At 39.8% G+C, this 25931-nt stretch overlaps 1 protein-coding gene across 4 annotated transcripts in view; it reads right to left on the bottom strand.

Annotated features, from left to right (window-relative positions):
* The window catches only part of TENM2 (teneurin transmembrane protein 2), a 1126385-nt gene that overhangs the window by 47024 nt on the left and 1053430 nt on the right, over positions 1–25931 (bottom strand). For all 4 annotated transcript variants that reach the window (XM_075900179.2, XM_075900181.2, XM_089769544.1 and 1 more), the window contains 6 exons: positions 17301–17511; positions 10238–10357; positions 7656–7917; positions 6579–6846; positions 5313–5456; positions 970–1219 (listed from right to left, as the gene is read on the bottom strand). In XM_075900179.2, coding sequence (XP_075756294.1) covers positions 970–1219; positions 5313–5456; positions 6579–6846; positions 7656–7917; positions 10238–10357; positions 17301–17511 — 1255 coding nt within the window. The remainder of the gene's footprint in view (positions 1–969; positions 1220–5312; positions 5457–6578; positions 6847–7655; positions 7918–10237; positions 10358–17300; positions 17512–25931) is intronic.

Below are 25931 nucleotides of genomic sequence, written 5' to 3'. Positions count from 1 at the left end.
AAACCAGACCCATCATTGTTTCCTAGCCCAAACACTTTGCTATGTTTCTCAGGCACTGAAAGTGAAGTGGATGGTTATTGGTGGAATAAGAGAAATAGGCTAACTATTTGAATTGCTAGAGGTTTTTGGCAGCTCTTTGAAGTTTACAAGAGCAGTAGTTTGATCACATTGCATCTCTTGACACCCAACAAGTGAGTGGCAGAAATATCAAGAAGGTGTTCATATTGGTCCCAATCCTAGAATTTTTCCTTGCGTGAGTAATTAATTTGTGTCCACAGACTAAGCAGCAAGAGTAAGGACTAGTCACACGAGTGAGGTTTGCAGGAATACCCCATCCTTTCCCAGAAGGAAGAAAAAGCACAATGAAGAAAAATGGGTGAAATGGTTCACTATATACTGGTGACTTTTCTATTTATGTGTCCAGATCTTCAGCATCTGTGAACAGTGAGATAAATTTTAAGAACTCTGGTATCCTGACCATGCGTGCAGCTCTGTGATATCAACCTGACTTGAACTGCATTGATCAAACTGAAAGAAAGATATTTAAAAATGCGGGGAAGGGGAAAAGAATGGGGACAGTGGCCATCAAATATGCTGATACCAAAAACTCTTCTGAACTCCCAAGGCTTTAAAGCCCTGGCATATTTCTCTGGTTCACCAATGACAGTCAATCCCATTGTCTTGAAAACTAGGTAGGCTTTGTCTAATAGTGAAGGGAGACTGTATTAAGTGATTAACAAAAAGAGAAAACAAATTTGTTCTTTTCTTTGATCATCTTCCTTTTCCCCCCTCTTTTAACAGTCTAATAATTTCCATAGTTCCTGAGCTATGCTTTTCTGTGCCCCATATCTGCATTAGAAAGTCATCAGGTGTCATGTGACAATGGTTTAGAAAATTATAAAAAGGAATAGGAAAATTTGCTTTCAGCACAGGTAACATATGTCAAAGGGCTTACATTTGGCACCTTACCTTAATTCCAAAATACTGGTGACATTCCTAGATGGGAAGATGCGCCGAATATAGTTAAAATCCCCAACAAAGAGGCTTCCATCTATTCCCACTGCAAGTGCCACAGGGGCCAAAAGCTTGTTTCCTTCTGCAAGACCATTGCAACTGGGGCAGGAGATGCTCCTTCGGCGCCCATTTCCCATAATACTGGCAATCACGGCTGGCTGCTGAGTTAGAAACTGATTCTCTCCACTGCCTTTATGCAAAATACCTAACAGGGAAGGGAAATGGAAGTGGTTACTATGAGAATTTGGAAAGTTGGATTTTAGAGGGCCTGATTTTAACAAAGAACCAGACAATGGTTCACGGATATAAGGTAAAGTGCAGTCAGCTGGATGGTCTCACAACATTATAGTGGGCAGAGGGATAGTTGTTGTTTTCAGGGCAGCCTGTGCAAAAGAGGTGCTTAACTTGCAGTAAAGATAAAGGTATAAAGTTGGATCTTATTAGAAGACCTTATAGTACCCAATCGTTATGAGTCAAACCATTGTCATGTATCTCCTCTTCTCCCATAGCACAGAAGCAGTTTAAAGGAAGACCACTGTTATAATGTCATCAAGTAGAAAGCAAATCAAAGAGGCAAAGGACTAACAGCACTTGCTCTTGATAAGCATAGCCCCTGAGGCTCCTCTATGTGGAAGCTCTTGTGTTAGCTCTCCGGTTCTTTTCCTTCTCTGCCTCTCCCTCTTGCTGTCCTTCTCGCTCATCCAAAAGAGATGGAGAACAAAGGGCAAAAGGAAAAACTCACAGACAAGAGCAAAATGTCTTAAGAGGTTTCCAAGGGTTTGAGGGAAAGCGTGGAAGGCAGAAGAGCACCTCCATTCCTGTGGGTAGGAGAAATGTCTGAATTGAGACTGCCAGCCAACAATCATGTAAGTCCTGCTTCTTCTAGATCTGCCAAGGCATCACATATCTAAACAGCACGGAAAAGCTACCCCTAACAATCTGGTCAAATACCACAGAAAATACTGTAGGAAACAAACAGCCACCTGTTCATTTGGAAAGCTCAACCTGCCATATAGCATCCATGAAAATATGTGTTAACTAAACTAATTTTGAACACTACACATAGGTTTCTTGTGCAATTAATTATTCTGCAACTTCCACATGCAAACAACAGAAAAAAGGTTCTTGAAAAAAGTTTGCGAGAGACACAAAAAATATGCTAAATTTTCAATTTCCTTAGTGGTATTGAAAAAATATGAAGAGTAGTAACAATTTTAAGTCTGACTGCATAGTTATTAGCTCAAAGCACTTAAACTATAAGACATAGAGGGTGCGTCTACACAGCAGGGCTTAACTCAAAATAAGCTATGCAAATTGAGTTAGCTTATTTTGAAATTGGGAGCATCTACACAGCACTTATTTCGAAACAGAGCACTCTTCCTCCGACTTCCTTTATTCCTTGTACGAGGGTTACAGAAGTCAGAGTAAAAAGTCCTCCAGCTTGACAGTATTTCAACATTATTTTGAAATAACTGCTCGCTGTGTAGACGAAGACTACATTATTTCAAAATAATGCTAGTTATTTCGAAATAACGTTGCTGTGTAGACATACCCAGGGAGAGAAACAGAAGAAGTGATGACAGGAGTAGTCCAACAGGAATAATTGGAGAGAAAGAGAATAGTTAGCAATTGCATATTAAGTAGTTAATGGAGCTTCACTTCGTTTTGCAAAAACAAAGGGAAAAACTATGTAGCACTTTAAAGACTAAAAAGATGGTTTAATAGGTGATGAGCGTTCATGGGCCAGACCCACTTGTGACTGTAGACATTTTTGTCCTTTTTCAGACTATGAGCTCCTGTGGGTAAGGCCATGTCTCCCTATATGTCTGTGAAGCACATGGCCCATTTTAGGTGCTTATTATAATATAAATAATACTAATAATTTAATTGCAGAAAAATTACACAATTACATGGATCAAACATAAAAAATGGTGCAGTTACAGCAATAAAAAGAATTTGTGTGCTGAAATCTTGCACATTTAAAGCCTTTTACTGATCCACAAATGCTACCTGAATTCTTGTTGTCCAGCTTCCTAGGAATCTCTGGTAGCCTAAGAATACTTAAAAATACGTTTTCAAAAGCTGGCTCATTAAACCAATATTCACAGTCATTGTCAAAACTGGCATTTACCAGACTACCTGCCCCAATCTATGAATACAATAGTGGCACCAATAGTCACCACTGTCTTCTCAAGACAGTCACCACCACTGTCTTGGTTCTTTTGGAAATTATTTCCCTCAGCTAATGTCTAGTCAGGTGAATTTGATGAAAGAAACCATGGTATATATATATAAAAGCATGTACGCCCACATCTTGAACACTGCATTACAGATGTGATCACGTCATCTCAAAAAAGATATATTGGCATTGGAAAAAGTTCAGAAAAGGGCAACAAAAATTATTAGTGGTTTGGAATGGATCCCATATGAAGAGAGATTAAAAAGACTGGGACTTTTCACCTTAGAAAAGAGTTCTATAAAATCATGACTGGTGTGGAAAAAGTGAATAAGGAAAAGTTATTTACTTGGTCCCATAATATAAGAACTAGGAGTTACCAAATGAAATTCATAAGTAGCAGATTTAAAACAAACAAAAGGAAGTTTTTCTTCACACGGTGCACGGTCGGCCAGTGAAATGCCTTGCCAGAGGAGGTTGTGAAGACAAGTACTTTAACAGGGCTCAAGAAAGAACTAGATAGATTCACAGAGGTTAGGTCCATCAATGGCTATTAGCCAGGATGGGTAGGAATATTGTCCCTAGCCTCTGTCAGAGGCTGGGAATGGGTGACAGGGGAGGACTTGATGATTGATTTCCTGTTCTGTTCACTCCCTCTGGGGCATCTGACATTGCCCATGTCAGAAGACAGGATATTGGGCTAGATGGGCCGTTCTTATGTTCTTTAACAGGCAAAAAACTCAATACAACTTCTAAAAGAAGCCAGAGTCTGCCAGAAGGTAAAAACATGTACATACTATTTCTATATATTTACTACTAGAACCAGGCTCACTTATGGGAGTGCAGGGAAGGGAAGAGTGCAGTTGGCCCCAGACCTGGCGATTCTAAGGAGCACTATGTGTGGATCTCTGAGGACCCCTTCTGCCCGGGGTCTTTCCCCTTCCAGTGGTGCAGAGATGTCCCCCCACTTGCCCCGAGGGCTATGGTGGCTGTTGGCCTTGCTGCCTAGAACCCAACGGGAAGAAGGCTGAAAGGTTAGAATTACAATGAATCCTACTACCCTGTAAGTGAGGGTTACAGGAGTCAAAGTACAAAATCCTCCAGTTCGATATTTCAAAATAAGGGGTTGTAATGTAGACATGCTCTTTCTTATTTCAGAATAACTCACGTTATTCAGAAATAACTCTGCTGTGTAGGTGTACCCTTACTACCCTGACACCATGGTAGGTTCAAACAAGGCATTTTTTCAAGTTTGTCTGGTATAAAGTTATTGTGTAATGAACGAGGGAACCCCCTTCAGTTGCTAGTGCTTCAGCAACATCTGTGTGTAGCTTATTGCTTGCTGTGGTAGCAGAATGGATGGCGTGAAGGAAATCTAAACATATTCACACTAAACAACATCTAAGGGTTGCAAAATTTTCCAAAACTAAAAAATGTGGAAGCAGAATTGTTGTTTTTAAGAGTTGACGCAGTAGGCCAAGGTAGCTGGCTTTCCTTAGGGGGTGTGGGACAGGTGGCAAATGGATGTGTTTAGTCAACCTTACATTACACAACATCTGGTTAGATCACTAGGCAGTGTTTTTTGCATCAGGTCTATGTTAGCATTAGTAGGAAAGCAGGGACTTTGAAGTCTTCTGATGCCATTTGGTCCTTTCGATTGCCATGTCGCTGGCCTTTGTTTAAGTTATCTAACTTGGCCTATGTCCAACTTGAGTTTGATATTATAATTATTATGGGACTGGCATCTCCCAGGTCACTCAGTTTATTTCTCTGAGTTTTCGCTGGGTTTATCTTTCAGGAGGATTATAGAAGGCAAAGGGTCAAAGAAGATTGGCAGAATAAGGGGAGGACGAAAAAGGCTCAGTGGAGCAGAAGGAAAAACTTGGGAATTTAAGAATATGCTACTCCGTGGCAGGGAAAGAAAAGATTCTTGGTAAAATGAGAGACTTATTCTTAGAAACAAAAATATTTCAAACTTCACACAACTTTTCAGAAATATAGTGAGAAAAACAGTAAATCTGGATTTTTCAGAATTAAAATATAAACCATGCAATGAAGTTTCTACATAGAAGTTGCTAGGATGGCATGCAATTCAGAAAATACAATAAATCAGTTAACTCACCACTCTTGACATTAAGTACATGATGTTTATCCAAAGACCAGCCCCCTAGATTTGAGGGATCTAGTTCAAAGCCTTGCAGCAACGCAGTCCTCTTCTCCCATAAAATCAGGCTGGGGCATGTCTCATATTCAAATCCCACTGAAACTGGGAGAAAAATGGAGGTAATTATTGAATAAGCAATGTATGAAAATGACTGGACAGCTTTTCAAATAGTAAAACAACTGGTTTCCAAATAGCAAGACAACTGGTTCCCAAATACATTCAATGAGATAGAGCGATTAGACTCTGCTTTTTTATTCCACAATATTAAACTGAGTTATTTGACTTAATTCAACCTGGAAACTTGATTCCCTTGTACTCAGTAGGGACCTGATGACCTTTTCATTGAATAATTGAGAAGTGACCAGTTGGATGAGGGGAGAGTAGGAAAAAATCATTAAATAATCTAATAAAAATTCTGCTATTAAATGATAGGCCAGGATTCTACTTTTAATTACCCAGATATTCACCACATTTATTTATTATATTTAATGGCATTTATCATATGTTATACAACAGCACATTTAAAGTGGGATTATAGAAGCCAACATCTTGTTTTGGCAAGCATGAATATACACAACCATACAGTACATAGAGTAATATAGATCTGTGAACTATGGGGAGAAGATGTGCCCTGGTGTGCAAGTCTTTAGAATAATGTAAAAGTGCAAGAGCAAGCACATATTTGAAATATGATTTCCTTTCCAGATTCACGTGGCTTTAATGCATATTTGTAAAACCCTTACATCAATTGCTCACATTTTCAGATACAACTATAAAAGTTCCAAAGGTTTTTAAGGTCATTCCTTTTGTTGTTTGCTTCAATAAAGATATCTAACTATGCAATTTAAATATGGCTATTAAAATGTTAGAATGATCCCAGACAGAAAATACCATTTAATTGTAACTTTCCCACAATACAGGTAAGCACTAACAACAATACCCACTAGATTCCAAGTGGATTAGACCATGCATGCCATTCCAAATGTCAGAATCACTTTTCACCTAATAGGATATATGGAGACCAATTTATTCCTTCTACTACATGTGTGGATGAGGTGTAATCCAAGGGTAAAATGGTACAAAGAAGGCAGAAATTTTGTAGTTTGTATTTGATCTGTAAGTAAATTGTTGTAACAGTCCTTGTTGCTGTATTTCTACTAAATCAGCCATTATAAGCACTACATTATCTTTTGAAAGTTTTAGAGTTTAAAGGTCAAGACATACCTACTGCATCTGACAACCCATAAACCTTCTGACCATATGCATCAGTTTTGTCCCAGATAAATGTATATGCCAAATTAGGAGATGCCTGGAATGACTTTTGAAACAGATGGCCTTCCACAGCTACCATCAGATGAACTTTAATTAGATTCAGAGGCACAAGAGATTGGGTCATGGTGATCTTAAGCAAAGATTTGTATCCAGCAGTACGGGAACTCAGGTAACAGAGCTTTATGTTGGAGCCAGGAAACTCAATTTCTTCATGAAGAACCTGGACGGAAACACACAGAGCAGACATATTAAACGTGCCCCTGTACTATTTATTTAGAAGAGATATCTCTTTGCACTTTAGTTATGAACTAACAAGTTTCTATGGCTGAAAATTTGTGTCCTTTTCATGCTGCAGTGTTGCAGTTTAGGTTATGATTTCTGGATTAATAACTGTGTGTCACTGTTATGTTTTCACTTGGAAAAAAGTGTAAATAAAAACAACAGGCTTTATTGCTAGTTGTATACATAGGGGCCACAAGAGGCTGCAATTATACGAACCTGCAACTTCCTCTGACAATTGGTATAAAGCAAGAGGCATGCCAAGATGGATTAAACTAGCAATAATAATAATACACTGTACCAGTGTAGATCATTAAATAACCCCTTATCGTTTATCCCCCTGACTAGCATAAGAGAAAGCAGCTTGTGGTTAGTTGCACACACAAGGTTTTTGCAAAATTCTCTTGTAATAACCTCAGCTATAGTTAGAAATACACAGGACATGATGTAGAATGTGATAATGAGAGTCAGTAGGAGAGAGTGCAAGGTAGTCAAGAGAGAGATGCCTGGGTGAGATAAGCCTAGCAGAGCTTCTATAAGCTTCATTAGAGAAGCCTGTCTTTTAGCTCATCTGTTAGAATCAATACACAAGGGTCCCAGCTGAAGTCCAGTGAGTGGATGGTGAGACTCTGATAATTGGGTGTATCATCTCTGATGTGTGGCTATCACAGTATGTGATTGCTTCTACATTCTTCTCACTCCCACAATTCATCCCTACTTCTACATTCTTCTCGCTCCCACAATTCATACCTGGGTTTCTGGCACTATGGGATTCCGACCAGGAGCAGCACTGAAGAATGTTGAAAGTGGCGATGAAATGATGACTGGATCAGGACGGACAAAGCCACTTAAGTCACAGCTGGGAATGGAGTTCTCCTCAGTTTTCATCACTAGTGTATCCATGGCATAGAAGCTATTCCACGGCAGCCATACCGTCCTCTCCTGACTCATGAATGGGGCCCGCTCAAAGTGCAGGGTTAGGGAAGCCCCGCCATTTGCAATCAAGTCAAACCTAGGAAAACGTGGGCTTAACATAAGAGGTGACCAGATTGAATAGCTCCACAGTGATCGCATTCCCAGCAAATGGAATTTAATGATAATATTTAAAACACATATCCTGGCCCAGGCTATCAACAACGTGAAGTGGAACCATTAGCTTCTAAGCTGCTGATTGAAATTCAGAAAAGATCAGCAGTAACTTAGGCTATGTCTACACCACAAATCTTACAGATGTGCTCTACAGCAGTGTTGCTGTAAGGTACACAGTGTAGCCTTTTGTTGTCAGTAGGAGAGGCTCTTTCACTAACAACATAAAATCATCTCTAATGTGGGGAGGTGGCCTGGCCAGCTGGAGAGTGTCTCCCACTGGCAAAGTTCTGTCCACCCCAGTGCTTTTCCTCAGTAAAACTTTTGGCAATTAGGGGATGCTTTTCTTCCACTCCTGACCAACAAGAGTTTTACCAACTAAAGGGAAGTATTGCCAGAGCCTTAAAATCACTCTAACAAGTCTATTTCCTAAGTGAACAAAAGTCCATCTCAAAACCATCACCACCACAAAATCGGATGTTAATCAGCACCCCCAAAACATTCTCAGCAGAAACTGCAAGGTCTTACTGAGCCTGGATATTGAATTATTTTTCTCTCAGGTTCTGTCCCTCTGGAACAACATTGTAATGCATGACACTGGTATAGAAGTAATGGGAAACATGTGTTGTCTCTGTTCTGTGGCTCAGCAAAGAAGTTTTGTCTCCAGGATCATTGACTTAGAAACTTTCAGAAGCCCAGAGAAGACATGTAACTGTTGATAGTGATGGGCTGGGGGCTACAATTTAAAGTTTCTGGTGGTGTGCAGCACAGAGCAGGGCACATAAACCCTGGCAGAAATATGGAAGGGGGGCATATGACCCCACATCCATCACCTCTAAGAAGCACTAAACATTTGAGGTATGTCTATACTGTATGCTTATTTTGAAATAAGCTATTCCTGAACAGTTATTCCAAAATAGCTTACTTCGAAATAGCACGTCTATACTGCAGGGAAACCTCAAAATGAGTCCAAGGCAGGCTTCCTTAACGTAGACGTGCTATCTCGATTGAGAGCCCCAGGAGGCACGGGAGAGGAATCACTTAGAGTGGCCTTGGTGAGGGGCTATTTTGAAATAGCAGCAGTGGAGCGTCAACACACACCTTATTTTGAAATAGCTATTTTGGAATAGGCATATTCCTCAAAGAATGAGGTTTACAGATTTCAGAATAAGCCATCCATTATTTCGAAATAATGGAATGGCTGGGTAGACGATCACATTGTTATCTCGAAATAACAGTGCAGTGTAGACGCACCCTTACTCTTAACTCCCACTCCAAACATGATTTTCACTTGGAATCAATAGACCAAGGAAATCTGGCCTCCATAAGTAAAATTCAGATCTCTTTAGCAAGAGAGCCCTAGAATGGTTACATTTCATGTGTCATGTTCTCTCTTGGCAATGCAATGAACTGAATTATCTAGTACACACAATAATGCAAAACAATGACATAACAGGGCCTGATTCACAATTGAGTTATTCTGGTCTTACACCAGAGTAATACTATTGATACCGGACTGTATGGAAATTCACATATCCCGTGTCGACTCATGTCAATTATTACAATTCAAAATGGTGTGGACTATAGACTACACACAAACCTGCAAATATTGACAGAGCATTTGCCATAGATGTTTTGTTTTAGTGCCATGTCCAATAAATTAGATAAACCCTGACACTTTCATTTTTGTTTGAGCTGAACTGGTGTGCATTTCAAATCAGATGATACAAGAAGGAAAAAGGCAGTTCTTCGCACAGCGGGGAATTGTCTAAGTATATTCAATTAGAATCTTTTGATTAGGTTCTACCCTGAAGAAACTCTAAAGATAGTGGATCTTCAAAAAGGAAAGATAGAGGCAGAAGGGAACTTTTAACAAAATATACTGTTCTATAATGATACTTTTTTTCCAGCAGCGTCTTGGCCTGCCTTGCATTTTAAAATGAAATATTTCTAGTCTCAGCTGGATATTGCTGTAGTCCACAAATGTTTTCATAGATACAGGGCAATTTATTTGAAAGGAAGTCTGACTGCTAACACATTATTATCAAAACTCAGCCTTTTCATATTTACTTTCCGTTAGTATTCAAAATGCTATATGAAAAATTACTTTTGTGTTTACTTGATAGCTCTTTGGCCCAGTAGGAATTCTATGCATGATACCACATGGTTCCACTAGATAGCACCATCTGTTAATCTGCACAGATATTACATACTAAGTAGGTGCGGAATGAAATAACTACACTTACGTGCCATCCTGACGAGTAATGGTGTAGCCGTATTTTGGATACTTGACAAATGACACATTGACTCCAACGAGTGGAGTCCCATCTGTAGTCAGTACTTGACCTCTTATAAGAGACACAAGACTGAAAAAGAAACAGAATTAATGTTAGTTATGAAAACAAGTGTTGTTGTGTTGATAAACAGACTAGGACAGTATTTTGATCTTATTTACTCCAGTGTAAATTCAATTCACTCTGGATTTACAACATCACGACTCATAGAATCATAGAACCATAGAGCTGGAAGAGACCTCAGAAGGTCATCACGTCCAGCCCCCTGCTCTAGGCAGGACCAATCCCAACTAAATCAACCCAGCCAAGACTTTGTGAAGTCAAGACTTAAACACCTCCAGGGATGGAGACTCTACCACCTCCCTAGGTAACCCATTCCAGTGCTTCACCACTCTCCTAGTGAAATAGTTTTTCCTAATATCCAACCTGGACCTCTCCCACCACAACTTGAGACCATTGCTCCTTGTTCTGCCATCTGTCACTACTGAGAACAGCCTTTCTCCATCCTCTTTGGAACCTCCCTTCAGGAAGTTGAAGGCTGCTATCAAATCCCCCTTCACCCTTTGCTTCTGCAGACAAAACAGACCCAACTCCCTCAGCCTCTCCTCATAGGTCATGTGCTCCAGCCCCCTAATTATTTTGGTTGCCCTCCGCTGGACCCTTTCCAATGTGTCCACATCCTTTCTATGGTGGGGGGTCCAGAACTGGACACAATACTCCAGATGTGGCCTCATAAGAGATGATTAAAGGGGAATAATCATATGTCTGGATCTGCTGGCAATGCTCCGCCTAACGCACCCCATTATGTCATTAACCTTGTTGGCTACAAGGGCATACTGTTGACTCATATCCAGTTTCTCATCCACTGTAATCCCCAGGTTCGTTTCTGCCAAACTGCTACTTAGGCATTTGGTCCCCAGCCTGTAACAATGATTGGGATTCTTCCATCCCAAGTGCAGGACTCTACAGTTTGAGGTATAGAAAAGGAATGCCACGCTGGAGTAAGAAAGTCATTCTAGCAATACAAGATTTTGGATACATTTTCAAAAGAGCCTAAATGCCTCAGGAGCCTAAGTCCCATTTTCAAACAACAACAACAACAACAACAAAAACCACGCTAGGCCATTAGGGTCATATTTTTAAAGGTATTTCAGCACATAAACATGCAGTTAGGAACCTAGTGGAACACTTAAGGAGTTTAGGCATTAAATTCCCTTTAAATTAAATTTAACAATCTCTTTAGATGCGTGAGAGACTCTCAATAGGTTCCTATTTGCATCATTAGGTTCCTAAATATATTTGCCACTTTGGCTCTGCACATCTGATTTATCCCTTACTTCTACTGGTTTTATGTTGATGCAACTTCACTGATTTCAATGGAGCTACTCACAGTTCACACCAGTGTCAGTCCGTTTGCTTTCTGACCATTGTTTTTCTGTTGGTAGTTCTTCTCCCAACTTTTGAACTTTGTCATATTGTGTGACTACGAGATCACAAGAATTATGCAAAGCCATTCCATCTTCCCTGGATGCTGTGAATCATCACTATAAACTACTGCTGTTTAGGATAGTTCTCGCTGTAATCTCTATTTTTTCCTTTCTATGGTACTAAGCTCTCAAAGTCAACTCCTATAATCATTCCCCAAAAGAAGAGAGATGAGGAGGGGATAGCTGCAGTTTTCACAACTAATTTTTCAAATTATGGGGTTGTGTAACCTCTTCCAGTTGTAAGTGTCTGACACTGGCACGCTTTGTCTTGAATCCTGATCTCCAATAGCTGGTTTTCACTCAGTCAGTGGGAAAACAATTGGGAATTTGTTTTGAGAAATGAGTAAGTAAAAACTGAGCAGAGATTTCACCGTTCAGACCAAATTAAAAACTTTTCATTTTATCACAAAGCATTTTCAACATTTTCCACCACCTTCAATTTGTAGCTACATAGAGAAGGCAGATAATGAAAAGCTTCATTTCTGAATTGACCCCGTACTGGCAGGTCTGCAGCTGTTTGATGGCCTTAACAGACTTTAGGTAATTTGACAGACACAGATTCTTGACACCTAAGGTTCTTGGACTGAGTCCCAGTTTTAAGACTAGGGTATTAAACTGACCTGCTTTTTGCCAAAACTTGTCAAAATTCCCACAATTTTTGGGGTAGATATACTGCTTTATGTTATTCCTTATAGATTAAATGCCAAAGGGATGCAGATCTCAGGACACATCTGTCTTTATTAGCAATATCAAAAATTATTTTTAAACCTTTTTATGAGCTCTGAAATGTTTAAAGTGCTCTAACATGAATTTCAAAGGGCATTCAATCGACTGCTAAACTAATGTGCTCTCATTTTTCTTTTATTCCACCCACATATCAGGAAAGCATAACCAGTTCATGAAAATAATCCTTTCTACTGCTTTTTAATGATTACCAAACCAAGATTTCTTGACCTTCTAGATCAAATATTAATTTTTGAAATTAGCATACTGTAGCACAATATTGTTCTAAACCAAAATCTATGCATGTTGCAGACCACATAACTGGGAATACTTTGAAATGGGCCAAATATCTTTACATTACGTGTTTTTCTCAAATTATTGTATATAATATATTATTTTGTTGTAAAAAAATAGCTTGCATCACACATAATTTTTAAGAAGTCAGTTATTTCAAATTTTCAGACACATTCCTGTAATGTACTGTAAATTTATAAACAAAAATATTATCATCAAGGCATGATGCGGGTTCATTTCTATTCATTATTTTCACTTGCAATAATAGTACTACAGATAACACAAGCTAACGTGTAAATTATAGTGATTCTCCACTGATGCAATTTGAGGGGTTTTTAATATCTGTTTTGTGAGCTATTCACTCTTAAGCATGAAAATAATTATATTCCTCAAACAATTGTCTTCCTTTTTCACATAATAGAAGTCAAATGTGAATGCAGTACAAATTAACATAGCTGTTTTTGTTCAATAACTTCACATCTTTGTCTATGCACTAGAATGAGCAATGATGTTGGGTATCATGCTATTTATTATTAGTCATTCCCACAGAGTCTATAGGTGGCACTTCTTGGCAATGGATTGTCACAAATTGCTCAGGAGGAGAGAGGCTGTTATAATTCATGGGACTTCCCTTTGAAGATTGCAACAGCTTTGACGTTTGTAGAATTGGGGCCTACCCCCAATGAAGCATTTCTCTGAAGGCCATGTCAGCACTTTAATCCCCCCAGTTTCAGGTTTTGAGGCTTGAACACAAACATTTGGTTCTGTCCACAATTTGGCATCTGAGATACCAGTCTGCGATAGCATTTTCAAAAGTGCCAAGGCACAGACCTACAAAGGTGCTTAGGTATCTAAGCCCCAATTTCAGGCACCATTGCAATCTACAACCTCCCTGTGCAGCTGCCATCTATAGCCAGAGGTGCCTAAAATCACCTGACATTTAGGTTTTTGCAATAAAAGTCCCCTGGGAGCCTGTGTATCCTGCCTCTCGGCATAGCCAAGAGGTGATGTGAAGGAGAGGATTGTGTGCTAAGCCCCATCTGCCTCATGGAGATGATGGGCACCTAGGTCTCTTTGGAAATCCAGGCCAAAGAGCCTAAGTTCTATTTTCAAAAGAGATTTATTCCCATAGGGACTATGCAGCAATTAAACACCTGCAACTGGCTTGGGTCAGCTGATATGGACTCCTTGAGTTCGGGCTCAGAGGCTGTAAAATTGCTGTGTAGATGTTTGGGCTCAGGCTGGAGCCCTGGCTCTGGGACCCCACAAGGAGCGAGGATCTGAGAATTCAGGCTCCATCATAATCCAAAATCTCTACACAACAATTTTGATCTCCACAGCCCAAGCTCCGCAAATTCAAGTCAGATTACCTAGGACAGCTTGGCTGTAGTAGAGGTAATTTATTCCAGGGTAGATGTGCCTATTAGGATAGATTTACAAAAGTATTTAGGTCCCCAAGATGAAGATAGGCATCTATTGGGATTTTCAAAAGACCAAAGGAGATTGATTTTCAATAAAAGTGAACTTTATTTAATTGCTTTTGAAAATCGCACAAAGCACCTATCTTCATTGTAGGTCCCTAAATACCTTTGGAAATCTGGTCCTGAGCAAGTTAAGCACCACGATTTTCACTTCTGAAAATGAGATTTTCAAAGAAGCCTTATTTACTTAGGCATCTAAATTCAATGGGCATTGGGCATCTTTTCCCCTTGGGAAATCCTAACTCAAAGCCACAAATATCCATTGGGCTATTTCTGTCAAAAGTCTGGAGCCTGGAGAATAATATATTGACTGCTTCTTACCGTGTGGGAGACCACTTGTTTAGTATTTGTATTTATTATTATATCATCTAATTTGAATTGTTTTGATCATTATTAGCTCTTTCACGACAATTTATGCACACAAGCCCAAATGTAACTTTCCTGACATGAACAATTGCAAGTAAAGGTGTGCTAAGATTGGATTTCCGACTTTGCAAGATGGATAGTTTGTAGGATGGAAGACTGACCCCAGGCTTGTAAGCTACTGAGGCATACCGTGTGAGGAGAGTTAAAATGGTGAAGCCTTTGTGACAGCTTTTTAGCACTGACTTTAGTCCTCCTCCAATTTGTCACCGTTTAACTGTGAAACCAAATAACTACAGATCCTACACTATATAAGCAAAGGAAAGGATACATGTATATTTCAGTTTCCTTTTTAAACTCTGACCCTGACTGAGGTCATGGCATTTCTACTGATGTCAATGGAAGTTCTGGTTAAAGTTAACTGTTGGTCTCTAGACAGGATGGCTGCACTTACACTCAATGGGATTGAGAGTCATAAGAACATAAGAACGGCCATACTGGGTCAGACCAAAGGTCCATCTAGCCCAGTAGCCTGTCTGCCGACAGCGGCCAACACCAGGTGCCCCAGAGAGGATGGACCGAAGACAATGATAAAGAGATTTGTCTCCTGCCATCTCTCTCCAGCCTCTGACAAACAGAGGCCAAGGACACCATTTTATCCCCTGGCTAATAGCCTTTTATGGACCTAACCTCCATGAAATTATCTAGCATCTCTTTAAACTCTATTATAGTCCTAGCCTTCACAGCCTCCTCTGGCAAGAAGTTCCACAGGTTGACTACATGCTACGTGAAGAAGAACTTTCTTTTATTAGTTTTAAACCTGCTCCCCATTCATTTCATTTGGTGTCCTCTAGTTCTTCTATTTAGGGAACTAATAAATAACTTTTCTTTATCACCCCTCTCCAGACCACTCATGATTTTATATACCTCTATCATATCCCCCCTCAGTCTCCTCTTTTCTAAACTGAAAAGTCCCAGTCGCTTTAACCTCTCCTCATATGGGACCCATTCCAAACCCCTAATCATTTTAGTTGCCCTTTTCTGAACCCTTTCCAAGGCTAAAATATCTTTTTTGAGGTGAGGAGACCACATCTGTACACAGTATTCAAGATGTGGGCGTACCATAGTTTTATACAGGGGCAGTAATATATTCTGGGTCTTATTTTCTATCCCTTTCCTAATAATTCCTAGCATCCTATTTGCCTTTTTGACCGCCGCTGCACACTGCGTGGAAGTTTTCAGAGAACTGTCCATGATAACTCCAAGATCTCTTTCCTGATTTGTCGTAGCCAAATTAGCCCCCATCATACTGTACGTATAGTTGGGGTTATTTTTCCCGATGTGCATTACTTTACACTTATCCATATTAAATTTCATTTGCCATTTTGTTGCCCAATCACTCAGCTTGGTGAGATCTTCTTGGAGTCCCTCACAGTCTGCTTCTGTCTTGACTATCCTAAACAGTTTTGTATCATCTGCAAACTTTACTACCTCACAACAGCCGGGCGCTTGATCATGTCTCTTTCATAGTAAGTCATTTAGCGTGGTGCATTAGCTGATTTGGTTCTGCTCTCGGCCTGTTTTTTGACTCATGCATCCGTGCACCAAAAGGCAATTTGGTTAGTCAACAAACATTAAATTTACAGAAATATTTTTCATTTTTAAGACAGGTCAACTTATCAATTGAGAGGGGTTGCAATGTTACTTTTTGCTGTAGAATCTGAGCAGTACATGGATTTAATGTAACAATGCTCTGTTTGATACAAAGGGAAATATTATATCGCTTCTTTACAGATGGAGAAACTGAGGTGCAGATATATTTAGTGACTTGCCCATGGAAAGTCCAGGGAAGAATCAGGAATGAAACCCCAGTTCTCTGTTACTCAGTGTTGTGCATTAGGCACAAAACCAGATGCAGCTCCCTCTTCAGCTTTGACTAGGGGGATATGAACATAATGAATTTATTCATCAGTTTCTTAAAGTTTCCATATGAAGGACTAAAATGCAGATACATTTGAATAAAATATGTAAATAGGAAAACAGGTTTTTTAAATCTTACAGAGCATCACATATAAATTAATGATGAATTAGCTTTTAGATTATTTATAAATAAAGAATTAGGAACTAAATGCAGAGCAGGCCCAGAGCTTAAGAGAAAAGAGGAAAACTTGTTTGATATGGTAATATTATAATTGGTCAGCTAAAAGTAAAATGGATTTATATAATAAATAAATGATAACCCAAAATGGTATCTAATTTACCTTCAAAAATCTTACTTCATTTTTCCAAAGCTGTCTTTCAATATTTGTCTTCTTTGTACCAAACAAAATACAATTGTCCGGTAATTGAAAACTAGTATCCATTTCCCCCCCGCATTGTAAATCCTAGAGTTCTCATGAGTTAAAAATCTGGACGATTCCTTCTCAGTGTAGGGAACTTAAAGTTAGACTCTGCTAGGTTGGTAGAACACAAAATGTAATGCTACGAAATAAAGGCAATATTAATAAATTGTGACAGAATGCCCTCTGTAGGTTTTTTCCCCTGAGAAAGAAACAGATATCGCTACTGAAAGAACCATTTCACGTTAATACATGAATACAACCTCCAGGAGGGATGTTTCCATGCAGTGCATCTAGGTTGATGCAATGTAATATTTATGGCTGCTACCTGCTGTTGAAGGGATTTTCTCCTGGAATTATGTGAGTGCTGTCCTTCCCCACTAAGAGCTTGATTCGATCATAGAAGGACTTCACAGTTGGAGAACCAGAGTGGCTCTGTTGTATGATGTCAAGAGGATCACGTGAACCACGGCACAGCAAGCTATTCTGACATGTAGATTGGAGGCAGCAATCTGGATCCAGGCAGTCAGTGAGGCCATCTGAAAAGAAGGAACAACAAAGCTCAGCCAGCGGTTCTGTGCTACCAGATAATAACAGTTAGAGCACACCTTCAAAGCACTGGATGGATTTTAACTGCTTAATCCTTGCAACAACTCTGTGAAGTGGGATAAAAGTCATGGAAAAGCTGAGCCAGAGATACTTTATCAACTCCATTGATTTTGATGAGGTTAATTGCTCACTTACACCCATGTAAGCAAGAGGAGAGTCAGGCTCTTTGAAGCTAAGCAACCCCTTTGAGGTCACAGAGTAGCTTAGAACAGATGGACTGAACAGGAAATCCAGGGAGTTCTTTCCTGACCCTTTGTGTTGCTGGGTTTTCACTGTTGGAGTACCTGCTGTGGGTTTTACTTTTTTTTTTTTTTTTTTTTGGAAGGAGAAGAAAAAGGGGATATTTTCATGACCTGCTTAAAAGAAAAAAATATATTTGTTGAAAAAAAATATGTATTTTATGACAAAATGGTGATGGAGCTGCAGCTGGGATGGTCCTCTATTCTCTCTTTCCCCTTCCTCTATACATTCCCTCTGTTAGCCAACAATGTGCTTGGATAAGAAAGGCTTGATCATAATGTTGCTGAGTTCAGTCAGCAAGCTTGCTATTGTGTCATCAATCTCACCTGCCCGTAAGAAAATGCATTGTAACATAATTTTAGACATTACCCTTTTCATTTGGAATTGCTAACCTAATTGAACTGTGTAATTTCATTGGAGTGCCAGTGTAATTTAGCTATTACTGTCCAATTGATTTAAAATATTACCTTTCTTTTAGCAAACAAATGAGAATGTTACAATTATTTACTACGTAAAATTGTGGAAACCAGCTACTCAATTTGCAATATGTTTAAAATTGTAAAATTTCAGATGGACTACTTTAATTTCAGAGATCCTGCTCATATTAGGGTGTGAAAACAGTTAAACGATTAAATGAGAGAGCGTAACCATTTAACCATTTTGACTGAGGTCCTGCTGTGGCCGTGGGGTCATGCTGCCCAGCCAGTTGGCCTTTCTGCAGCTGGGGCTACATCGGTACGGTGCAGTTGGTTGCTACCAGAGTTTACTGACAAAAGTCAGTTAACTGGTTAACCAGTAAGCCTCCTGGTAAGGATGAGGCTTGCCAGTAGGCCTACCAGTTAACTGTTTAGCATCCCTACCTTACAGTAGACATTTAGACATTCCTGTCAGAAGCAAAGAATGACCTGGACACACACGTATTTTACAATCATTCCCATGGGTTAGTTAAGACCACCTTCTTATTTCCTTTAAGAAGACAGAATGAATATCCCAAATCTGACATCTTCTACTAAATTTTAGTTGTACAAAAAGACTAACTATTGAGAGCTTTCTGAATTTTGCAATTAGCATCTTATCTCCCTTGGATTATGCTTGAATTGAGTGAAGGCTCTTGGAATCAAAATGACTGCTTCTGATTCTTAACTAAAACTGCTGAGGTATTTTGGTGCTGTTTTTATTCAGCATCCCTGGAAACTTCTTAGGTTAGATGCACTCCTTTGTTGTTAGAACTATAGATTTCTTTAAGGTCAGCGGCCTGTTCACATTAGGCGCCTCATTCATCTTGGAGACCCTTCCATCCTGGAATTGGGATTTTTTTCCTGAAGTCCATTTACTACCCACTTTATATAATCAATGTGAGGACATCATTGGGTTCAGATAATAACTCAAGACAGTTTTCCTATTAAGCTTTGAGCCTTTCTTCCTCAGCATCCTGCTCTTTCTGGGTTTGTGACACCTTCACAGCCGTGAACTTAAAATTCTCCACTCTTTAGTTTGCTCAGTACTTTTATTCAGGCGACTGTCAGTCAAGAGAATCCTATCAACACATCTGAAATAAGAGAAGCAAAACATAGGATATAAATTACTCCCTTCTACAAATTTACATTTACCTGCTCAAGCTCGTGCACATTTTTGCTATGCCTGTTATTATATGTGAGCATATGTTATGTCTGTAATGACCTCATCATGCAGCATGATTATGGGCTGCTGCAGCTGAACACTTTTGACGACACCGTGAACTTTAAATTGGCACACCAATCTCCCAGTGGCCTGTCAGTCATGAGAATCACATCTTTATGCCAGCAAGCCCCCTTGGATATAGTCTGACATTGCAATCTTCAGTAAATTACCCTGTCACTGCCAATCTTACAGTTATCTCGCAAACAATCAAGCAGGCAATCAAACTGTTCTGAATTGCCAGTTCAGGACCTGGGAGGCTAGAAACATCTCCATTCAATACTAGTGAGAAACATGCATATCATTCCTTTGACAATGGATGATTTTATATATATCTCTATCTTCATCTCTCGATCTAGAGAGATAGAGATGTATGCATCTGTGTCCACCCCCTCACATTATACACTCACAACATCAAAAAGGGCAAAAGTATGCAATCATGTAATGCAAAATTTACATGGAATCTGCTTGTCTTGGCCATGATGTTGCTTTTTAGCATTTCCTAATTTATTACACCCCACAATAAGTTTGAGGAGTATAAAAAGCTCCTTTAAATAAAACACAGCTAAATTACAGCATTACATAGCACTATACAATATACAACACCCTTAGTGGTAATTTAAAGGGAATTTCAACATTGCTAAATATCCTAGAAGTTAACTACAACCCACCATTCTCATCATGTTAATTTATTATGGTCATTGTGTTGATTCAGATATGTTAGTAACCACATCTATGGAAGCAAGGATGTTTCATATGCAAACACTTGGAAGGTAATAAAGTGATAGGGAATAGCCAGCATGGGTTTGTGAAAAACAAGTCATGCCAAACTAATCTGATAGCTTTCTTTGATAGGATAATGAGCCTTGTGGATAAGGGAGAAGCAGTGGATGTCATATACCTAGACTTTAGTAAGGCATTTGATACGGTCTCGCAAGATATTCTTATTGATAAACTAGGCAAATATAACAAAGATAGGGCCACGATAAGGTGGGTGCATAATTGGATGGATAACCGTAGTCAGAGAGTTGTTGTTAACGGTGCTAAATCCTGCTGGAAAGGGATAACAAGTGGAGTTCCGCAAGGGTCTGTTTTGGGACCCGTATTATTCAATATCTTCATCAATGATGTAGATATTGGGATAGAGAGTACGCTTATTAAGTTTGCAGATGATACCAAATTTGGTGGGGTTGCAACTTCTTTGGAGGATAGGGACATAATTCAAAATGACCTTAGCAAGTTAGAGAAATGGTCTGAGGTAAACAGGATGAAGTTTAATAAAGAGAAATGCAAAGTGCTCCACTTAGGAAGGAACAATCAGTTCCATACATACAAGATGGGAAGCGACTGTCTAGGAAGGAGCATGGTGGAAAGGGATCTAGGGGTCATAGTGGACCACAAGTTGAATATGAGTCAACAGTGTGACGCTGCTGCAAAAAAAGCAAATATGATTCTAGGTTTTATCAACAGGTGTGTTGTAAGCAAAACTTGTGAAGTCATTCTGCCGCTCTACTCTGCACTAGTTAGGCCTCAGCTGGAGTACTGTGTCCAGTACTGGGTGCCACATTTCAAGAAAGATGTGGAGAAATTGGAAAGGGTACAGAGAAGAGCGACAAGAATGATTAAAGGCCTAGAGAACATGACCTATGGAGCCAGGCTTCATGAACTGGGCTTGTTTAGTTTGGATAAAAGAAGATTAAGGGGGGACATGATAGCGGTTTTCAAATATCTAAAAGGGTGTCACAAGGAGGAAGGAGAAAATTTGTTCCTCTTGGTTTCTGAGGACAGGACAAGGAGTAATGGGCTTAAAGTGCAGCAAGGGAGGTTTAGATTGGACATTAGGAAAAAATTCCTAACTGTCAGGGTGGTCAAATATTGGAATAAATTGCCAAGGGAGGTGGTGGAATCTCCCTCTCTGGAGATATTTAAGAACAGGTTAGATAGACATCTGTCAGGGATGGTGTAGACGGAGCTTGGTCCTGCCTTGAGGGCGGGGGGCTGGACTCAATGACCTATCGAGGTCCCTTTCAGTCCTATGATTCTATGATTTAATTAAGATGACCATGATGATCCCTTCTGACCTTAGAGTCTGAGTATTTAGATCAGTGTGAAGGTTAGTGACAAAGAGGTAACTTTAAACCTGTGTTACTCAAAAAGTAGATCTAAGTGGATCTTAGGGCACAAAATATAGGGCAGGGGAGAAATACAAAACCCAATAAAAGTACAAAAAAAAAAAAAAAGGAACGAAAGAGCCTCTCAAAGTCTACACTAAGGCTTAGACCAACTTTTCATTGACTTCAGTGGAGATTAGATCAGACCCAGAATACAGCTTCATCATGTAAACCTAAGACAATAGAATTAAATGTTCTAATTTCCAAAGATTTGGAGTAGCAAGAGTTAGCATACTTTATGACATCCTCCGTATCAAAAATCTGGGTGCCTGAATTGAAGAATTTGCACAAAATGTATCAAAGCATAGGAGGAAAAAGCATGCCCACACTGAAAAGAAAGGTAAGTGCACAAATTCTTCTTTCATTTACGTATGTGTATTTCCACCTAAAAATATGGTCCCAGTGTGGAGCACAACATCAGGGGTCAAGATCAGGCTGTGTATCCCTACGCATCATTGATCCCAGGCTCTTAGAATAGCCCCTTGAGGCTGTGAGTTCAGGATACTTTCTATATTGCACTGGCAACTGGCCCAGTATGCAACAATGGCATGACTGAAAGTGATGTCAAGCCACCTTTGCAACCCCTTATAAATTGTGCTGGGTGCAAAAGGCCAGACAGTTTTCATTTTTATTCTGTTCTATTTATGCCAAAATGTGCTAGCCAGATGCCTCAGTTCATAACTATTTGCATTTACCGGGACAAGTGTGTAATTAATTACACTGCGGTCAGTTTGTTTGTTTTTTAATGACACTTAAAATGGAATGGGAGAGACTGTCTGTTTCTGCCAAGATTTACCTGTATCACCAAATCAACCAGCAAAACAAGAGCAGAGTTAGTCTCTATAATTAAAAAAAAGAGAGAGAGAGAGATTTCATAGCAATATACTCTTGCCACACAAAACTCAGCAGTGAACATTTTCTTTGTTTCTATTATAGATTAGTTTGAGGTTTTATTAATGTATTTTCCAGAGTTTTGATGGGTTCAGGACCTTCTAGACAGGACTAAGCACGTTTATACTGTTAATCCAGTGACAGGAGCTTTAATTGGTTTCACCCAAGCACCGTTGCGCTTCACAGCAGACATATCAGAGTTTAAAGTGGACGCAATGCCTGTTAGCAGAGTTCTGAACTGCTCTTACCTACACACCAGGGGAAAATACTGCATATGGGTGTCAGCATGATGCTGCATCCCTTCCAACAATTTAAAAGTCAGAGTGAAATAACTGAAAGTACTCTTGACTTGGCTTTAACCTGGAGAAGAATGAAATAGGAAACAGATTTGATTTAAACTGGCAGCATAAGATTATTTGGTATATCTTCATTGCTACTCTTGAATATTCCGATTACCAAGCCTTTTTAGCAACAGATTAACTGACAGGGTGATCATTTTAAAGTCTTCACTTTTTGTTAATGAATTTGTCAATTGCTTTGCCTATTATTAGATAATGCATAGATACTGTTACTGATTAAATGCTTTGAACTAACACTAATGTAGAACGGCATAATTTTAAAATAGTAATTTTATATATTTGTATGTTTTGAATTTCTAGAGCAATTAGTTATGTTTTTTTCTCTTGATTAGTTTCCCCATTACAAGGGCAGAACAGAGATAGTGATGGCTTCCTCCAGGTGGACTGCTGATACATCTGAGACCTCTCCCTGTTCCTTTGTCTCCTTTTATGAGTGATATTTCCACTTACAAGTAGCAAAGAAAAGTTATAATGAGTAATGACCCTCAGGAATTGTTTCTATTGTTTCTATGCTCCAACAATACTCTTGCAAGATGGTCACACAAAAATCACTCCCCGTATTCTATGATAAATTGTTCCTTGACCGGGTTGTCTATTGGCTCTTGAGTATTGCTTCCCGGCCATGTTCACTTCTTGAGTTTAAGGCCAGTCAGGATCTTTTCTTCTGCTACCGCTCCCTCCTGCCAACCAGGCTTCTCAGTGGAGTTGTGTTTTGCACTACTGCAGAATTTCACAGCACTGGAATTTACATCGCTTTGCCTTCACACCAATCATGCACTGAGTACCTAGGTTACTTATGGCTCTGACTCAGACAAAACAATTTTCCTTTCTTAGATTAAAAAATAATTAACAAACAATGTGTGTGTGGGAGTGTGTGTATAAAATGTTGTCTATATGGCGCACATATGTAGTTATTGGTCAGTCAGAATAAGGTTTAGGGCCAAATACTCTGCCAGTGGAAACAGGCAGAACTCCATTGATATATACTGGGTGTAACTCAACCTGAACAGGATAAAAGTGATAGCAGCTGAAAAGAAAAGGCATCTAGTGAAGGACCTGGGGCCTATGGAGGGAGTTTGTCTGTTGCCAAAATAGTTTACTAGCTCCACCTCTGTTCCTGGATTCTCAGATGGGGTATTTTCCATTGGTGACTAACCAAAACTCTATGTCTTTGCCACTAAAAGGCTGGATTTCTGCAATACATTGTACCTATGGCTCAGAAACTTCAGCCAGCACAGAACGTGCTCTGTGTCCTAATTGGGGCAGCCTGATGCGAGCATATAATACCTGCACTCCACACTCTACCCTGGCCACTTGCAGTTTTCACTACTACACACAATTGAAGGTGTTTGTTATGTTTAAACACCTCTGTGCTCCGACACCAGCCTACTTGAGAAAAGGGAATTATAGTAACTGCACTTCATTGAGAAAAGTGGTCCCAATAAGTATTCTCTCTAAGCGTTCATGTGCTCTGTGTGCCTAGGGCCAGATATTATTTAATCACAGTGTCCGTTGATATGCACCTGCACACCACACTACCTCATGTTGTGAACTGAGGGCACATGTGGTTGCACAGACTGTTTGCCCCTTCAGTTCCTATTCTACCATGAATCATACAAGGATCCAAATCATATGGGGAAGGGGGCTGGGCTGTGAACAGGGACCACATATTTTGAAGAACACAAGTTACTATTAGATAGGTAACTTCCCTTTCTCCTTCCAGTGCTGGTCCCTATGGTTGTTCACTATGGGCGATTCATATTTAGGAGAGGGCGAGGAGATATCTGGCACTACATTAGCAGCATTGCTGAACCAAAGAATGACTCATCTGCTCAGGCATCTGAGTCAGTGCATAGCACCAGGTTAAATTTCTGGACTGAGCTCCAAGTAGCTACTCTGCAGATTTTGTAAAGAAGGACACCTTCCAGTGATGTCATGAGGCATCACTTTGATACAACATGGGGGAATTGCTGCAAGCTGACAGCAGAGGACGATTCAGCCAGAGATCCACCTGAAGAGTCTCTGAGAAAAGATGACATCATTCTTCATTCTCTCAGAAATTTAAATGAACAGCTGAGGAGGTCTTTGAAGTGGTTTTACCTAAGTCAAAAGCAAGGGTCCCCCAAACATCTTCAGAGAGTAATCTGCTATCTCTAAAGTTGTAAGTTGTCAGGATAGATGAATAGTTTGATTGTAATGGAAGTCTGACGGGACCTTGAGAACAAACTTAGGGCATAGTTGGAGGAATACCTTGTCTCTGTGAAAGTGGGTCTGCCATGTGGACACAAAACCTGCCTAGCCACCTAGCTGAAGTAACTGCTCTCAAGGCCACCTTCATCAATGAATACAGGAAAGAGTGGGAATGGTCTCAGGAGTGACACTTGTGCTAAATTCAGATCTCAGGATGTGTTGAGTTGATCATACTCACACATAGGGTGCACCATAAAGTTACCCTCTCCTTTATGAACATTTTATGCATCAGATTGCATTTACTATATATATCACATGGTTTTGGGGTTGGCTTATTTACATTGTAGAAACCAATCCCTGTACAGCATGCTCTGTCAACATATGTCCATGTACAATTTTCTTTCCGTCTCATCTTTACATTCCTGACTTATCTGATCTGCTGTTCTCTTGGCCTTTGTAAATAGTTTCCTGGGCATGTCCCCTTGTCTTGGCTAGCACAGACATGTTGGCTCTTAGTTAACTGACCCATTTACCTAGCTCAGTTAACACAGACATTCTGTTTCAGCCTGCTGATCTATTTACTTCCCTGTCCTTGACTCCAAAAATGAGGCCTCCCCTTATGTCTAATTACTTATTTAAACCTGGGATCCACAAGACTTAGGCTATATGATCATTCAGATGTGTTCCCCAACCCAGGAGAGATGCGCTGGCAATGAATGTGAGGGCTGAGGTGGATTTGGGCCCTGAGGACCATCAAAACTAGAAATCTGCACAGTGGTAAGTATGTTTTGGCCATGGCTGTGTCCAGTTGGTGACACTAGC

Source organism: Pelodiscus sinensis, chromosome 16 (assembly GCF_052426305.1).
Source record: "Pelodiscus sinensis isolate ZL-2025 chromosome 16, ASM5242630v1, whole genome shotgun sequence".
Lineage (NCBI taxonomy): Eukaryota > Metazoa > Chordata > Testudines > Trionychidae > Pelodiscus > Pelodiscus sinensis.
The sequence above is the reverse complement of the archived record's forward strand: the minus strand, read 5'-3'. Positions and strand labels throughout refer to the sequence as shown.